Raw genomic sequence first — 18,741 nt, 5'->3', positions numbered from 1 at the left:
CCCCGGAGTTTTTCGAGCCGACAGCTGAGAATCTCTGCTACCTTGTAGGTGTTTCGATTGTGGACTTCGTTTGAGATTTGACTGAATTATGACTCGTTGAGTGCACTTGCACACATGGCATTGTCACCGTTTGTATACATTTGGGACCAAAAAAAAGTTTCAGAATTTGGGAAAAAGTGGCCCGGTCGGGCGACCGGAAACAAGGTCATTATTTGTTTTGGCCTTACATGTATTCGCCAAGCGCTAGTCACAAGTCAAGCCTTCTGTGCATGTCTTGTTGCTGTCAAAACAAAACAAAAACAAAAGAAAAATGCTGTCAGTGGCGGGAGCTAGCCTAGTAGCCGGTAGTCCGGCCAGACCTTTCTCCTTTACTTTCTGTTTCACATTACTTTCACGTAGTAGGGAGGTTCTGCTCTACGTTTTGGGAACGCGACGCAAAGAATCACGCGAACTTTCTTCGCGTTCCCGTAACGTAAAGAAATGCTGTTCTGCTCTACGTTTCACCTAGAGAAGTCACGTGGAATGTGTACTGGGAATTTCCCCTTCCATATTTGGCAGTTTTCTGCATGCAGCTGATCGATACCCAGCAAATCCGTACGCATTTTCTCTGCGTGTGCCACAACGTAGAGAACCCCATCTCCGCGTAGAAATCTGGAGCCAAAACACGCGAAGCCGTAGACTCTAACCCAGACACCTGCTCTCTACGTGATTTCTCTACGTTTCACGTATAGCAGAACCTCCCTAATACCTCGCCTAAACTCGCAGACGAGGTTTATGGTTACCGGTTGGTAGGCTTTTCCACATTATGTTTGGCATAATTTTTGCATCTTGGGGGTAAAAATGAATCCCCGTTGTAAAAATGCATCTTTCGTGATTTTGCCAGATTTTCAAAAACAACGTTTGCGTGATTTTTGCCAGATTTTCTTCAAAAATAACAAGTTTTGCAAGTGTTACCGGGCCTGGTCAGACTGCGGCAACTTTTGGTTGCCTGACGAAAAAAGAACAGCGTCCAGAATTTGAATCGCGATCACACTACACATGTGGGGAGAATGAAAATTCAAACTTCATTTCGAGCGTCAAGTGGTAATCTCCACGAACGACGTCAAATTCCTTCACCTTGGGATCGCCAACACCTTCAGTGCAATCCTTGCAACCATCCTTATGAGTTTTGTTGTTGTCCGTGGCCAATTAGCTCCTCGATATCGAGATGAAAAAATCAGTGATTATCAGCGTCAATGGCGTATCAGCGTCAAATCCTGTTTGGAGCGGAAAAGCGTGGCCCGTTCTTGCTTTTTTTTTGGAGCGTCAACTCTCGCTTTTGCCGCTCTGGCGGCAAGTTACTATGGAGATTCGGATTATAATCCTAGGATTATTTCGATTTTGCCGCAGTCTGACCAGGCCCTAAGGGCCTGGTCAGACTGCGGCAAATTTTGGTTGCCTGACGAAAACAGAACAGCGTCCAGAATTTGAATCGCGATCACACTACACATGTGGGGAGAGTGAAAATTCAAACTTCATTTCGAGCGTCAAGTGGTAATCTCCACGAACGACGTCAAATTCCTTCACCTTGGGGATTGCCAACACCTTCAATGCAATCCTTGCAACCATCCTTGTGAGTTTTGTTGTTGTCCGTGGCCAATTAGCTCCTCGATATCGAGATGAAAAAATCAGTGATTATCAGCGTCAATGGCGTATCAGCGTCAAATCCTGTTTGGAGCGGAAAAGCGTGGTCCGTTCTTGCTTTTTTTTTGGAGCGTCAACTCTCGCTTTTGCCGCTCTGGCGGCAAGTTACTATGGAGATTCGGATTATAATCCTAGGATTATTTCGATTTTGCCGCAGTCTGACCAGGCCCTAAGCTAAACTAAGTTTAGCTAACACTTGCAGTTACTCAGTTAGCCTACAGGCATTTTTCTTCTGCTGGCAAGACTTGACCTTGCCCCGCACCTGACGTAACCTGACTCTTGTCAGTCTCGAAATACATGTACGCCCGGCACAGGCGGCAGTGCATGCTGGGTGATTCTTTGAATATTTTTAGATTTTTTTCTTGAGAATAACATCATTCCCCCAAAAACATCGTACAAACTAATCTTACTTCGTTGCACTCTGCCATACGATTTTCCTTTCTCTGGCTGTAAAATCAAGGTGGGGCGCTCTCGCGATTTTGATTGATTTTTATTTCACGGATCCTGTGGCGAGACGGGGCGCTCTGGCGGTACTTTATAGGCGATTCACACGACAGGCAAATCCACGTTTGTCAGGTGCCCGCAGGAAGTGAAACGTGAGGCTGCAGTTCACACGGCGGCGGGTGGCGGCCAGAGCTCCCGCGAGTATCCGGTGAGTATACGGCGTTACTGTGGTGATTTGGAATGAGTACCCAAAGACAAAGGCCAAACAACCAGGGCTCAAGACTACCGTACGATAGTATGACCTCACAGCCTCATAACTGTAAAAGTTCCCGCAGATGAGTGCATCCGCGGGCAAAAAGGCCATGGACACTTTTGATTCCCGCGGGCAAATTTTGGTCACCCGCAGGAATATCTCCATGGTGACTTTCCTGTAAACGTGGATTTGCCTGTCGTGTGAATCGCCTATAACGGTAGTAGTCTAGTGGCGATCGCTGCTTGAGGCTGCGTTTACACGACAACGATTGAAAACGATTTGCGTTTACACGACAACGAAGTAGGACCTAAACGGAACGAAATCGTTGCGTTTACTACTATCGTTTACACGGCAACGCCCGAAAACGATACCTAAACGGAACGAAATGGAAACGCACTTCAAAGTGTTTTGAAACGTTTTCAAAACGTTTTCAAAACGTTTTCGTTCTCGTGTAAACGGTGAAAACAGTGAAAACGATTGGAAACGGAGCGCGGTCATGGAAACCATTCCGCGCGGGACTATATTTCGCGGGAAATACCTGACCTTTGCGACCACCAGCGCGTACCAACTCCAACTAACGTGTTACTTCCCGCCCTTGCGGCAAGCCAGCAAGTGCTAACCAGCCTGATCGCCCGTTTTCCGTTTTCGTGTGAACGGTTCAAAACGATTTGCCGTTCTCGTTACGGTTTGAAAACGATTCGAGGCCAGCCCGTTTTCGTTCCGTTTCGTTTCGTTTCGTCTCCTGAAACATACTTTAAAAAAAAATCGTTTCGTTCTTCTTTGCGCGTGATTGGCCGCCATGGCCAGCCTGGGGTCCGGATACGACCATGCACAAGACACAGCAGCTACATGTAGCTGGACATGAATTTTTCACTGAGGCTCAGTTCAACATGATTCATGACTTGTAATGTGTACTGGCGCCAGTCCAGCTGCCTACATAATTGTAGTTGCGTGTGCGGCACTACTACTTCACTTAGTACTTGCCTACGCCTAGCATCACACGAAAGAGCCTTCCTAGATCCTCGTCGACGGTGCACTTGATCCAGACGCTGGAACAACGCTAGAAGCATGTAACCTGGGTAGCGGCGCTTTTTCTTGTTTGCTTCCAGTTTTGACCCTGCATCCGGCCGGCGATGTGGGCCGACCCTGAGAATATGTTACACGGGAAAGCTGAGCGGGTATGGCTGCGCCTGGCCTAGAAAGACAGCGACTGTCCACCGGATTTATTGAAAACCGAAGCACACTTTGCGCAGGTGCATGAGGCGTGGCAAAAAAATTAAAATATCTGGTTGGTACGCAATCGATCTCCACAATCACTCAACATTCTGCGGGCGCAATGCTTGTGCGCTGTGGGCTCATGGTTGCGATTCTGAATCAGCTAGCGAGCCCACACCGTGCATGTGAAAAAGAAAGTCGCTGCTACTCCAGCTCCACGATCACACGCCGTTGGCTACTACACGACTGCTCACGACTCAGTGGCAGAAAGACACAGGCTAGGATTAGAAAGAACAAATGTGAGATCGGCAGTAAAATAAAAGAAGGAAATTATAGAGTAGGGCAACTGAAAGTTGTTGTTTGTTATCACGGAGATACATTCCCGATAGTCTTCCTTCGGGGGAGCCTTTGATAGCCGTGACGTTAGTCGTGATGAAAGTGAATAACTGGCCAGACCAAGTTACTAGCGCTACGTCTTGGGAAGAAGAAGGAGAGGAGAGAGGAACTGAGACACCACAACAAGACACGAGCGTGCAGGGAGGAAGCAACGACCGATCGACAGAACGTTTAGTTCTTGGTACGTTGTACACGATCCAGGGTATGTGACCGGCTCAATTCTAAAGCTTGTTGTATTGCGCTTCTCTGTATAGTCCCTGCGGGGCTTGGTGCCAGCATGCAAATTGTATTTAGCGACGGTGTCTCCGACCCCGGTCGGATGCCTCTCTGCGGCGGCGAGCTAGCAATTTGAGAATTAGTAGTAGTTCGACATGTACACACAGGGAGAGTTGCGGCAACTCGATGCCCCTTGTCGTTTGCAATCCTAGGCTAGTGCTCGATGCCCCTGACGTTTGCATGCAGTCAGGTGCAGAGCCTTATACTTGCGTGAATAGAGACACGGAAGCAACGAGGTACTGCAGTAACTCTGAGCTTCACGCGTTAGCGATCATCAGATACCCGGATACAGTCAGCACTGTGTGAATCTGATGATCGCTAACGCGTGAAACTCAGAGTTACTGCAGGAACTCCGAGTTTCTTCCTCTTTTCGTGTATACCAGGGACTAATATAAGTAAAAACCAGTTTTAATTACAGGGGAAGTTAAGCCTAAAATCAAATTTTCACCAGTTTTTGTCTTCCGGGTGCTGAGGCGAATGGTCGTGGTCCGAGGAAGCTGAGATGCTCCCTTCCTCCTAATATTAATAATCCCAATGGAACTCGCGTCACCTGGTCACCATGCCTGCAGGGTACAACTTACAGCCTGTTTGACCTTTTTTGGGTGCAGGCCTGTCACTCGAGTTGAACTCGAGTTGAACCTTGGTGTGAAAGTAACACGTTAGTTGTCGCCTGCTGGCGCGGTGACCAGGTGACCTGGGCACGCAGGAGCACGTGAACACTTGTTCAACCATGTTCGATTGGGAATAAAGGAGGAACGCTGCATCGCAGCATTCTCGGACCAAAACCAGTCGACTCAGCGTCCAAAAGACTACAACATATGAGCCAACCGTGGTCATCCGTGCTTTTATCAGAACGAAATGGCGCTTTTAGTGACATTTTGCATACAAATCCCCATCTAGTAGGGCACAGTCACCCAGTTTCGGTGGAAGTGCGTGAGTTCGATTGGGATTAAAGGAGGAAGGGAGCATCTCAGCCTCCTCGGACTGAGACCATTCGACTCAGCACCTCGAAGCCTACAACTGGTGAAAATTTTGGTTCTCCCTGGTGTGTACTTAAGAACGGTTGTATTCCCTGGTGTGTATTAGTCATGTGATTACATGTACATGACTTGTATTGGAAAGGCTTTCTGTCTAAAGGCTAAAGCATTACCTTACTGTCTACGGGTGCTCCTTTTTCGTTTTCTTAGAGTAATCTATGGGCAGATGCATGATGTGGCGGCATGCCCCATGCAGACTTCGGTGGAAACATAAAGACTGCCTGTGGCCTTCGCTGCAAAATTTGTGCGAATAAACTTTCAATAAAGCTCTATCGCTTAGAGCAGAGTGGATGGCACACTACACAGTCACCGGCAAAACAAACACAGCACATGTACAAGTATTCTGCATGGGCGTACGAGCGCGCGCGCGTGTGTTTGTGTGTGTGTGTGTGTGTGTGTGTGTGTTCGCGCATGTGTGTGTGTGTGTTGCGTGGACACTTCTTGTCAGTAGTATGAGTCTGAACATGTTCCGTGGTAGAGGCTGCCTGGAGGGATGTACATGTACATGGAGTTGTTCTACTTACATATACATAACTGTATTACTAAAAGTCTTCATTCATTCCTTCATTCATGCATGCATTGCATAATAATTATGATTATGTATTGTTAATTATTTGTAAGGCCATCATTTTTTATATCTATGTTTCGCGTCGTCCGCACGCATACGTTTTGATTTTTTTCGGAAAAAATAAAAAAAATCGAACATGCACAGTGAGTGTACGATCGTGCGAGTCATCAGTAGGGAGGTTTCGCTCTACGTAATTACGTATGAAAATCCGTATATCGTACGCGCCGGGGAGCGAGGGCAACTTTCATACGTAAATCTCTCTACGGATTTCCGTAGGAAAGCTCTTTCCTACGTTGGGTCCTCCGTAGGACTTTTTGAAATATTTTTTCGCATTTTCCGCATTTGTCCATGGCAACATTCAAGCCGCGCGAAACACATGGCACACAGTTAATATTTACTCTTGCTGATAACCCAGATTTTGTGCTTCGATGTACGATTTTTCTTTCGAATGTACACCATGCACGAGCTATTGTCAAATAGTATTGACAATAGTCAATAGGCTATGTAGTATGTACAGTGCTATACACCTGATCTGATGATCCTTTTTATTATTTTGCAACTTTTTATTTCTTTCCACCTCTCGCATATGATTCTGGAAGTTGAACTGACGCGAAACATAGATATAAAAAATGATGGCCTAATGCATGAATGAATGAAGACTTTTAGTAATCATGATTATGATCATAATAATAATTATATTCTCCAAAAGTGAATGGATACTAGGGAATAGTAAAAATACCACTCCCTGATGGCTACTCACCGCGGAGTTTCGTGGAAGGGTGAAACTGAAAGGGAGAAAGTGGACTTGCTGCACTCCCCTCCCCCTCCTCCACATTCTCCTACTTTCGCCCTGCCCTAGTGCCTAGTGGTGGGCTAGCTAGTGTAGATTCCTGTCACAGTACTGAGTCTGTACAGGCACAAGACCTTGATCACTGGACTGGCCCAGGCACTGGTGATCACAATAGTCATGACATGTCTGGATCAGTAATGACATGTCATGTCGATAGTATCCTTGGCGATCACCAACCTAACAACGACGCTGTGCCAGCAGTTTTGTCAGGTATCGCCTATCTCAGTATCTGTAGCTCTTGCAGTCCTGCATGGTCATCAGTCGTCGTGCATGCCCACTTGAGGGCACTGTCATGTCCGGATAGCTACATGTACACGTACATTTAGCTATGCCGTGGCAGTATGGGTCGCCTGTACTCAGCCAGTCAACATGACAAGCACAAGTACATGACACCAAGACGCCCGTAATGATTATGGACTCTTGTCTTGATGACACGTATGTACATGTACATGTACATGTATGCCACAATAATGCTTGTGGCGTCATGATAATAGTAAAAATTAATAATCTTTTCTAACAATATAAATCTCAATTATTGTTAGAACGTGTCGCAGTATAAGAACAACTAGGCAAGCGCAGTGCAGCACATGTGCACAGTGGTGTCGTGACTAAAATCATAAAGATCAGTAGAAGTACAGTACTAGCAAGAGTACAGAACCCACTATGCACTAGGGGCTATGTACACGTACTCTTGGTACTAGTAGCGTGACCGTTATCCCACACCCTCGTGGCCGGACTATGTTGCCGGAAGCTTCAATCATGTGTTTGTGTAAAACGACTTTTAAAATCGGTTAGGTTTGTAATGTAGTCTTTATGAATTTGAAGGCAATATCCGCACATCAGCACGATTATTGTACATAGTCGCACATGTATCTTCATTTTGGCATTCTTTTCGTATCCCACACTCGTGTTTATAACTTTTGCACCTCAAAATGAACTCACTCCATAACAGTAAAGGCAGGCATAGTGGGATGCCAATGGTCTAAGACCATGATTGAGAAACAGGGGGCAACAGGTGGCAAGTCCTGCTTGGAAGTGGAAGGTTTTTTCCAGCCGTGCTGCGACCCACTTTTAATTGGGAACTCGTGGCCTGGCACGAGGGAAGCATGGATGCAGTGAATGGGATTTCGGTCTTTGACCACTAGTCTTTGGTGGGTCTGATCTCCTCACCTCCCTGCGCCTCGACCCTTGAAGAGCGGTGGCGTTCCTACGGATGCGGAAAACTCGGTCTCTAGCCGAATCTGACGCGAACCGTGAATTTTTTTATAATAGTAATAGTCGATAGTCAGTGTTCTGAGGAACTGTGTGTTGCTCCCTACATGGGAGCTCGCGGTTTTCCTGCCGACTTGAATTCTCACTTGAGTGACTCACGACTGCCATCCAGAGCCTACGAGAAGTCCATTCGAACCTTCGACTCGGCAAACCTGCAGTCAGTGTTCTGGGTGCTAATCAAATTGTTTGCATGGCGGACACACACATACCCACACACGCGCGCGCACACGCGAAGTTCGTGAACACTTTCGATCCACTAATGTCTTCTGCTGACGTACATATCAAGAGAGAGATGAACACAAACTGAATACTAGTACTGCACTGTAGTATCCAAGAACAGCCGTTGGTTGTCCCAAACGCCGATCCAGGTAAAACGTCCTATTGGGATACATACACCAGTAGTAGTTGAATCCCTTGGGCGCGCCCGGCAGAGAAAGGCATGAGTAGTCCAGCTACATTATTGAAAAAAATTAAAAGCACAGAGCACTAGCATATCTTGGATGCGCACTCCAACAGCCTTCCAACTTGGAAGGTTCTAAGTTATAGAAATCCGAGCACAGAGCAGTTGCAATAAAGAAGCATCATCCGCATGCGTGTCAAGGACAATATACTTCGAGTACTTGTGGGAGCTCAAGCTCCCTATTCAATCATTTTCCCGTGGGCATAGCTAGTTGGTGGCGATTCTGAATCACCAAACGACCCCCATAACATGAGGCAGGGAGCGAACTGGAGGCAGGCAAAGACCTTTCTGATATGTTTCAACTTCCAAGCATGTTAAGTTTGGTATAATTATGAATAAAGAAGAGGAGCGGAAGTCGAGGAACTGTCCGCAAATACGCTTTGTATGGTGATGCAAAGTTCTATGCTTTTCGAGAAGCCTGAATCTGCCATTTTGCGATGATATAAAGGCGAATGGACAAGCTGAATTTAGAAATGTACGGAAAGGAATGTGTCCAGGCTGTAGAATGAGATTATTACAAAAGAAAAGATCTGACAGAGGACGCGAGTGAGTATTATAGGAGTGGTAGGGTGGGTGGGCAAGGAGAGCCAGGAGGCAGGCTAGTCAACGCAACAATTATCGTAAGCAATTTAATGCTAAGCCTCTTCACAGCGGAGACCATTAGCGAGCTTGACAAAATAACGATTGCGGGAACTGACTGGCCGCGACTGCCAGGCGCTAGGCCCTCTTTGCCTCGCTTTGTTTTGTGGTTGTCTGCTGATCACAAAGGTACTCGTTTCTTCTGAGGCGACTGGAAGTCGAAGAAGAGGGTTAGATGACTCTAGTCTAGATACAGTGCTAGTGGCAAGGCAAAACGAGAGAGAGAGAGTTGTACTCCCTGCTGCCTACTTCCTGCGAAGGGAATCGGGACGATAGACGGTATACAATTTATAATTGCGTTCTACGTATTCGGCTCTGATGTGGCTACAATTATGCTACGCTTGCAGGATGGTATGCGGTTGCTAGAGCAATATCTTGATGAGAAAGGCCTTCTGCTCAACCCCACTAAAGACACAGTTCATGTTGATACGGCGTCCTGCCCTGCCTGCACTGAGCCCAGCCCTGTACCTGACCTTTAAAGGTATTGTGTCATTTCCCCTGTCTCTATTGTGAAATACCTCGGTATACTAATCGATGAGCATCTAACGTTCCGCCCACAAGTAGAAAAGGTGTGTTCAGCGGTCTTCGCTAAACTAGACTGTTTTGCTCATGGCTGTCGCAATTTATCAGCTACAGCTCGGAGAACTTTCTTCTTGTCAATTATACAGTCTACTCTAGAATATGCAAGTAATGCGTATGTGCACTGTTTGAAAACTACCCTATATAACAGGCTTGTAACGGTCAGCCATATTGCGATGAAGAAGGCATTTGGTTTAGATAGAATGACCCCAACTGCATTAGTTTTACAACGGTGTCATCTGTATTCGTTTGAGCAAAGAGTTAATTTGAAACTATAATGTTTTGGTCTATCGCTGCTTGTCATCAATTGCTCAGCCCCCTCCTTCAGTCACTGTTTCTCCTGCGTTCAGTTGGCCCGCACACAAATGCTCGTACTTCGAAGTACTCGTGGCCAGGATACAGCTGCTTAAAGAGTATTACCTACTGTACATTGGGTATGGACTGCGCTCAGTTTCTTTTCTGGCGGCAGGTCGGTGGAACACTCTTCCTCCAAACTGTCGTCAGGCACAATCTGCTGGTACCTTTGCTCACCTCACAAAGATTCACCTAGGCTAGGGTTCCCTGTAACAAGGCCATGCCTGTTGGGACTCCCCTAGTCAAATAATCAATACTACTACATGTATTGTACTGCTTGGCTTTTATGCTCTCTTCCCGTACCTGCGGTGCACCCTGACCGACTCCCTCTCGATTCGATGCAATGCATCTCAGTGGCTTCCTTTCGATCGACAAAATGCACTACACAGAACCGTGAAAGGGTGCACCCGCTGCACCGTGGCCCTGGATAGTAGGGAGGTTTAGTTCCCACGTAACGAAAACGCGTACGTGGGTGATCCACGTAAAGTGGATGAAGGGCACCCACGTTGCAATGTTGTGTTTAGTCACACGGAACAAACAAAAGCATAAAGCGAAAGGCCCAAACCTGGTCAAAGACGAAGCTACCCGGGCCTAAGAAGCTCATCGAATATTTTGATTTCGTGCTTCGGAAACTTCTTCAGCTGAGCACCCTCACAGCTTGCACAATGCGCTCCATTCTGATTTTCACCCACGTTCTGGCGGAACGTGGGTGAGCCTCCATACACGGCATGTCGTGAATCAGAAAACGTCTGTACGTGGGTCACTGAGTATCACGTGGTACACCCACGTAAAGTACCCACGGATTACGTGGGACTAAACCTCCCTACTAAAAGTGCAGCACGCACCTGAGCTGAGAGAACTACTTACTTACCTCCCGCGGCGACTACGTCCAAAACCAGATTCCATCATTCCACACAAACAAACACTGTGACGAACTCCAGTCACTATTCAACTCAACACTGCTACACACAGGAGACTTCGAAGTGCATCAATTCTCATTCACTGTTTCTAAACTCAGTCGAAACTACGCAAAGTATAGCCGTCCGATTGAAAATTACTAATTGCTAGTGCAAGGGGCCGGGAGATACCGTAACACAAAAAGTACTAAGACGTGAAAGTGAGAGGAAAAATCTTGCACAGAATATTGTGTGAAAGAAGAGCTCAGCAATGCATGTGTGATGTAACTTTTAGATAGTGTGTAGAAATCCACATGCAATATGCTACCTGCAGTGATTATCATGCCATTGCGTCTAGTACGATTACCACACAAGAGCAATCTAAAACGTAGATGCTACTACAAATCCGGTATGCCTATTGGATTGGATTGGTTTATTTAACGTCGAATAACAAACAGGCAGTGTTGCCTTATTACATGAGATCGACTAAAGTTAGCCTATAACAAGGTCAACGTTTTTCTGATTGCATAGTGGCCGAGAGTGATGAAAGGCATTTTACTCACTGGTGCCAATATCCGACGAGGTACAATGTAATTACTGCCTGCACGGAAAGTGTACAGCAAGGGTCCCAAACCGTTGAAAGTAGTAGTTCCACGCCCATCTAATGATAAGGAAGTCAGCACCAGCATCCAGGCATGATGACGTTGTACCTCGGCATGAAGTAACCTAAATTGTACATTGAACCAAATCAATGTATCATCACAGTGACGTCAATACTACATTAATTAATTTTAAAACAATGCAACCTTCGTCTTTTATGCTCTAGGCCAACTACACACATACTTCAGTCCACAAATATTGAAATAGGAGATCCCCCAGATAGGCGTTAGCCTATAGCCTTTGGGCAATCCTGAAATAAAGATTATTATTATTATTTACAGCTCAAATGCAACTAGTCTTGTCTCCATCGCTCTCAAACCTTGACTGGATTGTAAAGAAAGGCAGCATCTTGTTTTGGTATGGCTGTACGAGCCTTGGTACTGTAGTTGCATCAAGAGTACACAACCCCCTGGGGGTTATGTACTCTTGATTGTATTCAGGATGCATTGTACAGTAGTTGCGTCGAAGCCCAAAGTGCGTAGACGCTGTTGGGTAATACCGTACCCATATCATCCCTTCGGCCTGCTACGCAGTCGGGATGATATTCGGGAGGTAATTAATATGTACATGTATCACTATCAGTAGATGGACTATAGTCGACAAGTCATGTTACATGTATGTAGATCAGTCTACAATGCATGCTGCGCCAATGCACCTGATGAAGCACTCGATCTACTCATCTGCCTGTGCCTGTTTTGGGTGTGTGTGTGCGGACTGGGTGGTGTGAGGTCAGACTTCGGTTAGGTTTAGCATTCCGATGTACGGAGTAGATGCAGGACAGCTCGTGTGCACTGGTGAGTGGTGTGGTTTTGAACATTTCTTGTCGTTGGCTGCAACGGACTCAGTCAACAGTCGACTTGTCCTGCAAAACTCCTTGACGAACAGTCTCAGTCAAACCCGTGCCAGCGGCTGGCTTCGATGAGACACGAGCTGCTGATCGGTAGGATCGACGACGACCGTGAACAACTGTGTTTCACAGAGTGAGAAATAGAGTTCAATTGACCGGCGTCAGGGTCACTGCTGCAAGAGCTGTGTATGAAGATTGAAGTACAGTGTGCAAGAAGTCCGACACCTGCACTTGCTCATCGAACGTAGGTCTTCGGGAAATCGACACTGATGCTAACTTCCGTGCTAAAATCTCGATGAGAAAAGCCGTAGATTGAACGTCCAGCGGAGACGATTGAGTAGTGGCTGGTTAGCTTTCTGGGCGAGAAAAGATACTCGTCTAATTCAACCTCTCTCGGAAACAGCGCCACAATCCGAGCCTTTGCATCTGTGGGTATCAACGTCGCTACACTCATCATTGTATGGACGAGAAGCCCACATGCTTCAAGTATTCCCATCTGTATGAAGCGGTGGTAGCCGTTTCTGCTATTTGACGACCTCGTCGGCTACCCACTCTGGATAGCTGAGCGGACAACAACGCGATCCGAATCGTGACGACGGAAGCTTTCATTGCTTCTCGATTTTAGGAATACCATTGGCCCATTGGGTGAGTTGCATTTGGGCATAACCAGATCGTTAGGTCATGGGCGGCGTGATCATGGTGATTACTGGTGTATCAGCCCCAGCTGATCCGTTCACACCCTTCTTGTCTTGATCTTCATGGTCTGTGTTATTCTTCTCCGTGTGTGTGTGTGTGTGTGCGTGTGTGTATGTGCGTGTGTGGTGTGTGTGTGCGTGTGTGTATGTGGTGCGTGCGTGTGTGTGCGTGCACGCGCACCACACAGGCTGTAGCTTGTCTTCGCCCATCGCTCCCAGCCAGTCATGACCGTAGCAGGAGCGGCAGTCATCGCGGTCAGCTTAGTCCTGGGCCTAAGCACGACATGTTGTGTTGGCCAAATCCTGTTCAGCGGCCCACAGCAGGTCACCATCAATGAGGAGCTCCCTAGCGGTTCCCTGGTGGCAACGTATTCAACGAGGGACACCCTGGCACGGCCAGTAACTTTGTCCGTTGATCAAGTTGACGACTACAAGTATTTCAATGTTCTGCAGAATGGCGAGCTGCAGACGACATCCGAACGCTTGGATAGAGAGACGAGAACGGTCTACAAATGCACGCTTCGTGCTCGAAACACCGCCGGGGACTCGAAGACCCACAGCGTGCAGGTGAGCTTGAGAGATGTGAATGACAATTCGCCGAAGTTCAGCGTGCGACTGTCGAGCGTGGTCGTGCTGGAAGATGCAGCCGTGGGTGATTTCATCTTTCAAGCCAACGCGTCGGATCCGGACGAAGTAAGTACTGTCATTACTAATAATAATTAGTGTCAGTATTTTAGAATTGGCAAACAGTTCATTATTTTCGAAACGTTGGAATAATTTATTGTGAAATGAGTTTGACTTTTGCAGTGTTAATGGTAGAGAGCGTGTGGGCTCTACTCTTAAACAGTTCATGCCAGTGAAATCACATCGGAGAGAGCTATTTTCAGTTCAATGGCCAGATGCACTGCTAGCCTGCAGGCCTACAATACCTTACTGCAGCACCATATTAGGTATAGCAGCAACGTATTGAACTTAGAAGTTGCGACTTCGGCGGTAATAGTCCACTCAACATGAAACACTGAACCACCACAATAATTATAGCTTTTGTTTCACTCTCTATGCATAGCCTCCGTTGATTTTTAAAGCCCTCGAGCTGGGGTGGTGGTGTTCCTGCGGACGGGGAAACAGTCTGTGGGTCTCAGGCGAACTGTCAACATTTTTGAATAGAACTTTCTCCTGAAAGGGGCTCTGAGAAAAGCAGCCACTGGGATCACTAATCCCGTAAGTGTGTGCTCGCACGTATGTGTGCACGTTCGACTTGTGTTATTGCCCTCGTCAGGTGGCGCGAGAGCAACGCACGGTAAAGGATGCAAACGGCCTGGACACAATCGTCTACGTCTACACAATCTCCAATGGACGAGTGTTCTACAGTATTGCGAGCGGTGAGTTGTAGCCTGACTTGGCGTAGCCTACGGGAAGTGTGTGCTTGACGGGAGTACGTGGAGTGGATATGGGGATAGAGGATAGGGGATAGGGATTGCATGCACATGCAGGGTGGGTCAATGATTTTTAAACGCCTTCTGTCCTTTAGTTGCTCATTGCTACTTCACATCATAGTTCATATCATTGTGCATATCAATGTTCATGTAAATGTTCATATCAATGTTCATGTAAATGTTCATATCAATGCTCATATCAATGTTCATAACTTTATATCAATGTTCGTCAGTGTTCCTGCAAATAGGGCACTTCAAAGTAACTCTGCCTCTTTGCTGATTTCTTTACCTGTGGCTGTTGCGGTGTTGGTTGTGTTTAGGAAATGATGCCGGCAAGTTTTCTATCAACCAGGATACCGGCGTGGTCACTGTGAACAGCAGTCTTCTGCTGGATGCACGGCAGCAGTTCACTCTGGTCATCAATGCAACCGATCCGGACGGCCTCCACGACACGGCCGACCTGACGATACGCGTCGGAGACGCCAACGACAACTCCCCGGTCATATTTGAGCCACTTCCGTTCAACGTGACGATATCGGAAGCGACTGCACCGGGCGTAGTCATCCTCTCACATGCCTATGCCAACGACACCGACTTTGGCAGTAACGCTGAGGTTGCGTTCGCACTGGTCGCCGGTAATGCAAACGGGGAATTCGCTGTCAACCGCACCACCGGCCGTATCGTACTGGTCTCCATGTTGGACTACGAGCGCTCGCCGATAATCCATCTAGACTTGGCAGCACAGGACGAAGGTAGCCCCATGCGCCAGAGCACAGTGCGCATAACGGTCATCGTCGAGGACGTCAACGACAATGCTCCCAGCTTCCTGTTGCCGTCGTACCTCGCACCCGTTTCGGAGAGCGAATCGCCGGGCAGCACCAACATCCTATCTGTCTCGGCTGTAGACCCGGACGGACCTGGGAATGGCAGTGTAGTGCGGTACAGCTTTGCGCCTGGTAACGATGCCGGCGGTGCATTCTCCATTGATCCAGTTACCGGTGTGTTCCAGTTGTTGACCACCCTGGACCGAGAGACAACTGCAGAGTATCACCTAGTGGTGGTCGCCAGTGACCAGGATGTGATCGGCAAGCAGCAATCGTCGTCCGTCAACGTCACCATTGTTGTGTCCGACTCCAACGACAACTCACCTCGCTTCGTCACGAGCCCGTTCGTCGGCAATATCCTGGACGGCCAGGTCCGCGGGAAAGACGCTCTCCAGCTGAATGCAACCGATGCTGACGAGGGTGACAATGCGCGCATTCAGTACAGCATTCTCGGCGGCGACAGTTCGTCCTTCGCAGTCGACTCCGCCACGGGTACCGTAACGTACGAAGGGTTGCAAGCAGCGGACTACGCTACGAAGCGCTTCTACAACTTCACGGCACGTGCTGAAGACCAAGGAGCACTTGTGAAGAGGTAACTTGTGCTGCGGTAGTGCATTTTTCAGACCCTGCTTGAAATAATGTTTGGTAGAGCTGTAACAGACTTCAGTTGTACCTGCGGACGGACATGTGCTACTGCATGCAGTGTACTATGACAACAAATACTTCGAAGTAACAGTATTGCGCCAAGTATGCATTGATTATTATTTTTTAAATAAAAGGTGTGATGAAGTACTACGATGCGGGGTAATTTGAAAGCGGATGTTCTCAACCAGGCACTCCACCGGGCTAGGCGGTGTATGCGTCTTTGGTGGATTGCTGTAAACACGCACCCGTCAACTTCCTTTGCTCTTGTGACCACGCACGTGTGTATGGTACTGTGATGTCTTATAAGTTAGAACTTGCCCGTCACTCTACGGATGTTATCTTAGCCATCAGAATAGTCCTGCATGAAGGGGAAGTGTGTGTAGTGCTCAATTTGGTTCTGTATCAAACTGGAGTGCTCGTCGAAATCCGGTAAGGATCCTGACACACTTGGCCAACTCATTGTCCGTGTAAATCTTCCCCTCCTGTTAATGCTTGCAGGGCTACTACGGTGAAAGTGGTCGTGGAAGTTCACGAGCTGAATCCCAACGCGCCCGTGTTCAGTCCCGTCGTCTACTCGGCCACCGTCAACGAGTCTCTGCCCATAGGAACGAGCGTACTGCAAGTCACTGCCACTGATGCAGACTCCAGGCAGGTATGTTATCTGTGTAGTACTGCAAGTCACTGCCACTGATGCAGACTCCAGGCAGGTATGTTATCTGTGTAGTACTGCAAGTCACTGCCACTGATGCAGACTCCAGGCAGGTATGTTATCTGTGTAGTACTGCAAGTCACTGCCACTGATGCAGACTCCAGGCAGGTATGTTATCTGTGTAGTACTGCAAGTCACTGCCACTGATGCAGACTCCAGGCAGGTATGTTATCTGTGTAGTTGGTTACCTGTAGCAAGACAGTTCGCTAGAATGTCATGCAGTTGGCAAGTGGCTGGCTGCTGATTATGCAGACAGACTAACGGTTCATTTTGTCGGGCCGTTCAGCATAATTTAAATGCAAAGTGAGTGAGCAACGGAGATAGTTCTTGATGGGGTGTCCTCTCTGTTTGTCTCTACTGGTACTCGCAGATTGGTGAGATAAGGTATGAGATCCAACGAGGAGATCCGGACTTGTTCCGGCTGGGAGGCAGCTTTGATGTGGACAGTGTGACAGGAGTTGTGTCTGTGGCCACTTCACTGGACAGAGATGTCAGGTAAGGATGTGCAGGCATGGTATGGACACTGCAATGGTGAGGTACGGTCATATAACATTTAATGTGTGCTCTTGAAGTTTCCTTCAGATATTTGTACTACCTTGAAGTAGAGTGGAATTAATTTTCGCTGGGTTTCATTCCATTGAACAGTGGCATCACACAATTGCAAAACCGTGCAGATTTTTAAGCAGTTTGTGTCACTGTCTTTTCCTTGCTGGGCCGAATGCTGCTTACCCCGGTATTTTGTTCCTTGCTTCTTGCGAATAACACCCTTGCTTTGCGTTGTCTCAGATCACAGCATGTGTTCTGGGTGGTTGCAAAGGACGGCGGCTTCCCTCCCAAGACGTCCCTGGCCAACCTGACCGTGATGGTGACAGATGTCAATGACGTAGCGCCGGTGTTTCCGTCAAACATGGCAACTCACCTGCAGGAGCACCTGAGCAGCGTATTGCCACGGACCATTTACCAGGTATGATGACCCGCCTAGAGCGGCCCATACCTACACTGAAGAGAATCTGGCAACATACACACGTGTGCGATCATGTCCTGCATTGTGGCAATGTCGTCAACTGCATTGTGGCAATTCTTCCCGCTGGAACGAATGACCGTCTATATTAGTGTTGACTGCAATACCTGACCTGGAGGTAGTATGGACTTGGTGATAAGGATCACACAATGCGCACACCACTAGTAGGTTATTCACATCTACAAGCAGTGTTAGAGAATGTTCCGTTTTCTATGTCTTGCATCGATGACTCTGTTAGCAGTATTTCAACTGCTAACATATGTGTTGTTGATGCAATGACACGATACGTTCTCCCTGACCTCTGCACATGTACAGTTCTGGCCAGAGAAATCCAACCTCATGAACATAGTAGTGCCGCATTCGAGCGCGCAGAGCAGTATGTGCAGTGCTAGGAGCAGTATGTGCAGTGCTAGGACTGTGTAGCGCCCGGCAGAGCAGTATGTGCAGTGCTGGTGCTGCCCAGCGCCCGGGACTATTTTATTCATGAGGTTGGATTTCTCTGGCCAATACCTTACCTTACTTGATGCTGGCGTCAGAACTTGAAACGGTGTCGGAGTACACGTCGTCCGCAGTGTTTCACACTCTCGTGCCTTGTGCCGCTCTGCTCATGTGCCATGCAGGTCAATGCGACGGACCCTGACCTTGGCGCCGGAGGCAGCTTTACCTATGCGTTGGATGCGGGCGATTGGCCATCGAGTCTGTTCAGCATCGACCCACTGACCGGTGAGCAAGTGGAATTTGAACATCTTAAAAAACAAGCCGGAAATTCTAGCCATTTTTAGATTGTCGAAACGACAAACAACACTGGCTGAACTCTGCATAGCCGGAAAATTTAGCCGGAAAATTCTAGCCATCCCAAACCCCGGCCACCATCCCCACCCGGAAGGAAGTGTACACATAACACGGAGCAAATCAAGTCTTCAGACACTGTATTGTGTTTGTTTCACTGAGGAAATCAAGTCTTCAGACACTGTATTTGTTT

At 47.7% G+C, this 18,741-nt stretch overlaps 1 protein-coding gene across 2 annotated transcripts in view; it reads left to right on the top strand.

Moving 5' to 3' along the window:
• Nucleotides 1-12,428: 12,428 nt before the first annotated feature.
• The window catches only part of LOC135823227 (uncharacterized), a 37,019-nt gene continuing 30,706 nt past the window's right edge, over nucleotides 12,429-18,741 (top strand). For both annotated transcript variants that reach the window (XM_065336073.1, XM_065336072.1), the window contains exons 1-8: nucleotides 12,429-13,074; nucleotides 13,313-13,817; nucleotides 14,404-14,506; nucleotides 14,881-15,976; nucleotides 16,528-16,681; nucleotides 17,109-17,233; nucleotides 17,525-17,702; nucleotides 18,380-18,482. In XM_065336073.1, the coding sequence (XP_065192145.1) occupies nucleotides 13,350-13,817; nucleotides 14,404-14,506; nucleotides 14,881-15,976; nucleotides 16,528-16,681; nucleotides 17,109-17,233; nucleotides 17,525-17,702; nucleotides 18,380-18,482 (2,227 nt within the window). In that variant the 5' untranslated portion in view covers nucleotides 12,429-13,074; nucleotides 13,313-13,349. The remainder of the gene's footprint in view (nucleotides 13,075-13,312; nucleotides 13,818-14,403; nucleotides 14,507-14,880; nucleotides 15,977-16,527; nucleotides 16,682-17,108; nucleotides 17,234-17,524; nucleotides 17,703-18,379; nucleotides 18,483-18,741) is intronic.

The sequence above is a fragment of the Sycon ciliatum genome, chromosome 8, assembly GCF_964019385.1.
Source record: "Sycon ciliatum chromosome 8, ocSycCili1.1, whole genome shotgun sequence".
In the NCBI taxonomy this organism is placed as follows: Eukaryota; Metazoa; Porifera; class Calcarea; order Leucosolenida; family Sycettidae; genus Sycon; species Sycon ciliatum.
Note: the sequence above shows the minus strand (reverse complement) of the source record. Positions and strands in the feature narration are given on the sequence as shown.